Raw genomic sequence first — 7,500 nt, forward strand, 5'->3', positions numbered from 1 at the left:
CTCTCTCTCTCTCTCTCTCTCTCTCTCTCTCTCTCTCTCTCTCTCTCTCTCTCTCGCGTTTTTGCACTTGTTATTGTCGGAAATGGAGGAGGAGGAGGAGGAAGAAGGGGAAGAGGCATTATTTTCAACCCTTTTCCCTTCTCTCCCCGACGTAAGCACCCCCTGATAAAAAAGGAGGAGGAGGAGGAGAAAGAAGAGGAGGAGGAGGAGGAGGAGGAGGAAGAAGGGGAAGAGGCATTATTTTCAACCCTTTTCCCTTCTCTCCCCGACGTAAGCACCCCCTGATAAAAAAAGGAGGAGGAGGAGAAAGAAGAGGAGGTGGAGGAGGAGGAGGGGGAAAGAATAATAAACATGGAAGCTTGGAAACACGGACGAGCGGGCAGCAGAGAGCCTAGCTGTTTGCCCATTGCGAGGCTGGCCGCTTTTAGTGACTCGATCGATGCCTCAGCCGCTCGAGTGACCTGCTGGAAGATTAAAGCAACCCTGATCCCATTTCCCTTAACTTTAGACTAGCCCCCCCTTAAACCTCACCCCCGGCAACCCTGACCCCGTTTTCTTTCAGTCCCTCTTCCGTTAAAACCTCAGACTTAAAACAAAATCCTAACTCTTATTTGTTTGCCTCAAGAATTAGTAAATGTATATGTTTTAATGTATATGTTTATGTAAATGTATATGTTTGAACCTCACCCCCGGCAACCCTGACCCCGTTTTCTTTCAGTCCCTCTTCCGTTAAAACCTCAAACTTAAAACAAAATCCTAACTCTTATTTATTGATCTCAAGAATAAGTAAATGTATATGTTTTGATGTATATGTTTAAACCTCACCCCCGGCAACCCTGACCCCGTTTTCTTTCAGTCCCTCTTCCGTTAAAACCTCAAACTTAAAACAAAATCCTAACTCTTATTTGTTTGCCTCAAGAATAAGTAAATGTATATGTTTTAATGTATATGTTTATGTAAATGTATATGTTTGAACCTCACCCTCGGTTACCCTGATCCCATTTTCTTTCAGTCCCTCTTCCATTAAAACCATTGTTCTTCTCTCTGTTAACATCCCCAAACTTAAAACAAAATCCTAACTCTTATTCATTGATCTCAAGAATTAGTAAATGTATATGTTTTAATTCCAAGTCAACCCCCCCTTAAAGCGCTATTGGACGTGAGCGCGGTCACCTTCAGCTCACTCCCGACGCTGCAAGGTACCGATCAATGCGGTTTATATATAGGAATTTGTTGTTTTTGCTCTCACTACTGTTGCAGGAAGGTTGTTGCAGTGGAATCGGTGGTTAAGGAATAGGAGAAGAGATGATATTGGGGGAGCTTCGTCTTGTAGTAGTAATGATAAATGAGACGATATGGGTTGTTGACATTAATTGATCTTGTTCCATATGATAGTTTTCTTCCTCTTCGCCTGAGTTGTTCTTCGCGTCCTCAGTGATAGCATCGTTTTCGTAGCAATAAAGATACACGGCAGACAGACTGACACACACACAGACACACAGACAGTATAGGGAAGGAAGAGGGAAGGGAAGGAAAAGGATAGGGAGGAGGAAAGCAGAAATTTTTTTTAAGTTATAACACGACTCAAGCGACTTAGCCTTTTCACGTTGGAAAAGAGACGACTGCGGGGAGACCTGATACAAGCCTCCAGATGCTCTTCCTCCTCCTCTTCCTTCTCCTCCTCCTCCTGTGAACCATTTATGTACATTTAACTACAGAATTCCAGTAACATGTCGATCACTCAATAAACGCCTTCGCTTCAAACTCAAAATTCAAGCTAAGCGATGCAGTAGAGACTTTGGCAGAAGTGAATTTTTCGAAGTCATCCGCCCCTGCAACAACCTTCCTGCAAAAGTAGTTAGTGCGGAAACAGTAAGTTCTTTTGAAACTCGCGTTGATAGTCACTTTGCTGCGTCAAGGAGTGAACCGGACGAGCTTTTGCGTATATGCGTTTAAAATTGCTGTGATCTTTCAGTGTTCCTCTTGTAATTAGGGAACCGGAACTAAACGGCTTATTGCAGGTTGGGTGACGAAGAGGAGGAGGAGGAAATGGAGGAAGAGGAGGAGGAGAAAAAAGGTGGAAGAGGAGGAGGAGGAGGAGGAGGAGGAAACTTAATCTACGGAACAAAAGCAAATAGTTTCAATTCCTTCTCTTCTTCTTCTTCTTCTTCTTCTTCTTCTTCTTCTTCTTCTTCTTCTTTATCTTGTTCTATTTCTTCTTCTTCCTCTTCATTTTTCTCATTTGCATTCCCATTGGAGGAGGAGGAGGAGGAGGAAGAGGAGGAGGAGGAGAAGGAGGAGGAGGAGGAGGAAGACTAATGTTATGAATGACTAAATAATTTTAACCCATATCATCCCTCCCTCATAAATAACTCCCCTCCTCCTCCTCCTCCTCCTCCTCCTCCTCCTCCTCCTCCTCCTCCTCCTCTTCTTCCTCTTCTTCCTACCTTTACCCCCTCCCCTCTTCTTCCCTTCCCAACTAATCCCTATGCACAGTCGCAGGGGAGGAGGGCGAGGAAGGGAGGAGGAGGAAGACTAGTATAGAGGAGGAGGAGGAGGAGGAGGAAGTCTAAAAAAAATAAAGAAAATATGAAAAAATAACACATAGGCCTAATTTTAATCCATCCCTTCTCCCCTTCTCTTCTTCTTCCTCTTCCTCCTCCTCCTATTCCTCTTCTTCCTCCCCAATAATAGCAAAGAGAAGGAGGAGGAAGAAGAGGAGGAGGAAGAACACGTAATCTTAATCCATCCCCTTCTCCCTTCTCTTCTTCCTCCTCCTCCTACTCTCCTCTTCCAGTTCCTCTTCTTCCTCCCCATCTCCCCCCAACACTAACCTCCCCCCCCTTCCATCCCCAGGTGACGAGGGGGAGGGTGCAGAGCGCAGTCCGTATGACCGCGTCCTATACGGTTTGCATCATGATCAGCGCTGGTTGAAGGAGGTCACGCTGGGTCGCCGGGTTGGCTTCTACCGCTTCAGGGGAGAGCTTGGACAGGGCAACTTCAGCACCGTGCGTCTGGCCCTGCACCAGCTGACCAGGGGTGAGTGGGGGCATGGGGGGGTGAAGAGGACCTGGGGTGGGGTGCTGGAAGGGACTGGAAGGATGCGAGGGTCATATATAAGACATTTCGCCGCCCAAGAACACATATTTGACAAGGCTTTCGTATGATTTTAGGGCATTTCTAGGAGTAGTTTTAAGGCACTGGTTATCGAAAGTTTGACCCTTCTGTACCGTGAACCCGAGATGGGGAGGGGAAAGATGAGGTGGGGAAGGGAAAGAGTTGGGGAAGGGAAAGAGATGGGGAAGGGAAAGAGTTGGGGAAGGGAAAAAAAACTCCTCCTCCTCCTCCTCTTCCTCTTCCTCCTCCTCCTTCTCTTCCTCTTCCTCCTCCTCCTCCTCCTCCTCCTCCTTCTCCTCCTCCTCGGCCCCATTTCGATTAGCATTTGTCAGGCTGAGAGGAGGAGGAAGAGGAGGAGGAGGAGGAGGAGGAGGAGATTTGGAGAGAGAGAGAGAGAGAGAGAGAGAGAGAGAGAGAGAAATATTAGCCTATGCAGTGATTATTTGAACATTTCCCTCTCTCTCTCTCTCTCTCTCTCTCCTTTCCTTTTTTTTTCCTCCTTTCCATTATCGCCTCCTCCTCCTCCTCCTCCTCCTCCTCTTCCTCCTCCTCCTCCTCCTCCTCCTCCTCTTCCTCTTCCTCCACCTCCTCCTCCTCCTCCTCCTCCTCCTCCTGTGAACTATTTTTGTACGTTTAACTATAGCCTGTTCCGTGTGTGTGTGTGTGTGTGTGTGTGTGTGTGTGTGTGTGTGTGTGTGTGTGTGTCTGTTTGTGTGTGTGTGTGTGTGTGTGTGTGCGTGTGTGTGTGTGTGTATGACGCAACGCAATTTTAATGACGTAGTTTTTTTTTTTTTTTTTGCGTGTGTGTTTGTGTGTGTGTGTGTGTGTGTGTTATGTTATATGGCTTCAGCTAAAAGTAGACTCTCTCTCTCTCTCTCTCTCTTTTTCGTATGGCTTATAGCAGCGGTAGGCTTTCTTGAAGTGTCCTGATGGTCGACCCCAGCCCATTAGTGGCGCGGGCAAAGTGTTTATAGTGGCGCCATATTGTTATAACATTTCGTCGTCCAAGCACAACACATAACTGACAAGGCTTTCGTAGGAGTCAGGGGCATTTCCAGGGGTAGTTTTATGACCCTGGTGGTAGTGTGGTCATTCTATGGTCCTATGACTTAATAAGCACACACATAACTTACAAGGCTCTCACCAGAATCAGGGGTATTTCCAAGGTTAATTTTATGACCCTGGTGGTAGTCTGACCTTTCCTCTGTACCATGACCCTAAAAACAGATAACTGATAAGGCTTTCCTAGGAGTTGTGGGCATTTCCAGGAGTAGTTTTATGACCCTAGTGGTAGTGTGACTTTTCCTCTGTACCATGAACCTCAAGGCTTTCGTAGGAGTTGCGGGGATTTCCAGGAGTAGTTTTATGACCCTGGTGGTAGTGTGACTCTTCCTCTGTACCATGAACCTCAAGGCTTTCGTAGGAGTTGCGGGGATTTCCAGGAGTAGTTTTATGACCCTGGTGGTAGTGTGACTTTTCCTCTGTACCATGAACCTCAAGGCTTTCGTTGGAGTTGTGGGCATTTCCAGGAGTAGTTTTATGACCCTGGTGGTAGTGTGACTCTTCCTCTGTACCATGAACCTCAAGGCTTTCGTAGGAGTTGTGGTCATTTCCAGGAGTAGTTTTATGACCCTGGTGGTAGTTTGACTCTTCCTCTGTACCATGAACCTCAAGGCTTTCGTAGGAGTTGCGGGCATTTCCAGTAGTTTTATGATCCTGGTGGTAGTGTGACTCTTCCTCTGTACCATGAACCTAAAGAAACACTCATAAGAACGCGATTAACCTCATTTTTGGCCTTTGAAAATAGTTGATGTGAGGGAGAGGAAGGACTTAAGAAGCGATACAACACGTTACAGGTCAAAAGAAGAACACATATTTGACAAGGCTTTCGTAGGAGTTGCGGGCATTTCCAGGAGTAGTTTTATGACCCTGGTGGTAGTGTGACTCTTCCTCTGTACCATGAACCTCAAGGCTTTCGTAGGAGTTGCGGGCATTTCCAGGAGTAGTTTTATGACCCTGGTGGTAGTGTGACTCTTCCTCTGTACCATGAACCTCAAGGCTTTCGTAGGAGTTGTGGGCATTTCCAGGAGTAGTTTTATGACCCTGGTGGTAGTGTGACTCTTCCTCTGTACCATGAACCTCAAGGCTTTCGTAGGAGTTGTGGTCATTTCCAGGAGTAGTTTTATGACCCTGGTGGTAGTGTGACTCTTCCTCTGTACCATGAACCTAAAGGCTTTCGTAGGAGTTGCGGGCATTTCCAGGAGTAGTTTTATGACCCTGGTGGTAGTGTGACTCTTCCTCTGTACCATGAACCTCAAGGCTTTCGTAGGAGTTGCGGTCATTTCCAGGAGTAGTTTTATGACCCTGGTGGTAGTGTGACTCTTCCTCTGTACCATGAACCTCAAGGCTTTCGTAGGAGTTGTGGGCATTTCCAGTAGTTTTATGATCCTGGTGGTAGTTTGACTCTTCCTCTGTACCATGAACCTAAAGGCTTTCGTAGGAGTTGCGGGCATTTCCAGGAGTAGTTTTATGACCCTGGTGGTAGTGTGACTCTTCCTCTGTACCAAGAACCTCAAGGCTTTCGTAGGAGTTGCGGGCATTTCCAGGAGTAGTTTTATGACCCTGGTGGTAGTGTGACTCTTCCTCTGTACCATGAACCTCAAGGCTTTCCTAGGAGTTGTGGGCATTTCCAGGAGTAGTTTTATGACCCTGGTGGTAGTGTGACTCTTCCTCTGTACCATGAACCTAAAGAAACACTCATAAGAACGCGATTAACCTCATTTTTGGCCTTTGAAAATACTTGATGTGAGGGAGAGGAAGGACTTAAGAAGCGATACAAAAAAGAAGAAGAAGAAGAGAAAGGCGGAGAGATGAATGGAAAACAGTTGAAATTATTTGCTTTTGTTCCGTAGATTAAGTTAAGAATACTGACCTCTCTTTCTCTCTCTCTTTCTCTCTCTTTCCCTTGACAGATAAGGTTGCCGTGAAGGTCATCGACAAAAGCAAGCTGGACCAGAAGACACAGAGGATGCTGGCGAGGGAGATAGCCAACATGGACGCCGTGGCTCACCCCAACATTATAAGGTGAAGGGAGGTGATGAAGGCTTGGGAAATGATGAAGGTGAAGGTGATGGGAGGAGAAGGGGCACCACCACCACCACCACCATCACCACCATCCTCACCACCATTGTTCATCACCGCAGGCTGTTCGAGGTGGTGGAGACACTATCGCGCATTCATCTCGTGGTGGAGTTTGCGGGCGGTGGAGAGCTGTTTAACACGATTACCACGGAGGGGCGCATGACGGAGCTGCAGGCGGCGTCAATCTTCACACAAGTGCTCTCTGCCATAGCCTACCTGGTGTGTGTGTGTGTGTGTGTGTGTGGGTGTGGGTGGGTGGGTGAGGTGGGGGGGGGCATTCACCCAGGGTTTGATCTCATGCTAGACTCAAAGGAAGGGAAGGGAAGGGAAGGGAAGGGAAGAGAGAGGAAAGGGTAGATTGTGTGTGTGTGTGTGTGTGTGTGTGTGACACACACACACACACACACACACACACACACACACACACACACACACAAGAAGCCAAACAGATGTATGGTAATGTATGTCATTCAGCTTGGTATGACTCTCTCTCTCTCTCTCTCTCTCTCTCTCTCTCTCTCTCTCTCTCTCTCTCTCTCTCTCTCTCTCTCTCTCTCTCTCTCTCTCTCTCTCTCTCTCCCCCAATATCTATCTGTCTATCTCTCTCCTGCCATTCCATTCCTCATTTTTACACTTTTTTTCTCACGCCTTTACCTCCTTCCTCTCTTCTCCTCCTCCTCCTCTTCTTCCACTAACCCCCCAACTCATCCACCCCAACCCCCCCAGCACGGGTTGTCCATCATCCACCGGGACATCAAGGCGGAGAATGTGTTCGTGGCCGGGCCGGACCTGGTCAAACTCGGGGACTTTGGGTTCTCGACGCGCGTCAACGACCTGGAACAACAGCTCAGCACTTTCTGTGGCTCACCGCCCTACGCTGCGCCCGAGCTGTACAAGGTGGGCCGGGGGAGGGGGGGGAGTTGAGGGAAGGAGGGGGTACACTGGGGAAGGTTAGACAAGGCTGAGGAAAGCGGGAGAATGCTGGGAAAAGGCTAGGGACGATGGGTAAGTGGGAGTTGGATGGGGGCTATTTTTGGGGTCTCCTCTTCTGGGGTAGTGCTGGGGAAGGTTAGACAAGGCTGAGGAAGGCGGGAGAATGCTGGGAAAAGGCTAGGGACAATGTATAAGTGGGGGTTGGATGGGGGCTATTTTTGGGGTCTCCTCGTCTGGGGTAGTGCTGGGGAAGGTTGGGGAAGGCTGGGGAAGATAGGGGAGACTGAGGAAGGGCTGAAAAAATATTAG

General features: G+C 47.9%; 1 protein-coding gene across 3 annotated transcripts in view; it reads left to right on the top strand.

Annotated features, from left to right (window-relative positions):
* The window catches only part of LOC126994736 (serine/threonine-protein kinase NIM1-like), a 26,308-nt gene that overhangs the window by 15,032 nt on the left and 3,776 nt on the right, over window positions 1-7,500 (top strand). For all 3 annotated transcript variants that reach the window (XM_050854026.1, XM_050854024.1, XM_050854025.1), the window contains 4 exons: window positions 2,857-3,039; window positions 6,090-6,201; window positions 6,321-6,477; window positions 6,985-7,155. In XM_050854026.1, coding sequence (XP_050709983.1) covers window positions 2,857-3,039; window positions 6,090-6,201; window positions 6,321-6,477; window positions 6,985-7,155 — 623 coding nt within the window. The remainder of the gene's footprint in view (window positions 1-2,856; window positions 3,040-6,089; window positions 6,202-6,320; window positions 6,478-6,984; window positions 7,156-7,500) is intronic.

The sequence above is a fragment of the Eriocheir sinensis genome, unplaced genomic scaffold (assembly GCF_024679095.1).
Source record: "Eriocheir sinensis breed Jianghai 21 unplaced genomic scaffold, ASM2467909v1 Scaffold861, whole genome shotgun sequence".
Lineage (NCBI taxonomy): Eukaryota > Metazoa > Arthropoda > Malacostraca > Decapoda > Varunidae > Eriocheir > Eriocheir sinensis.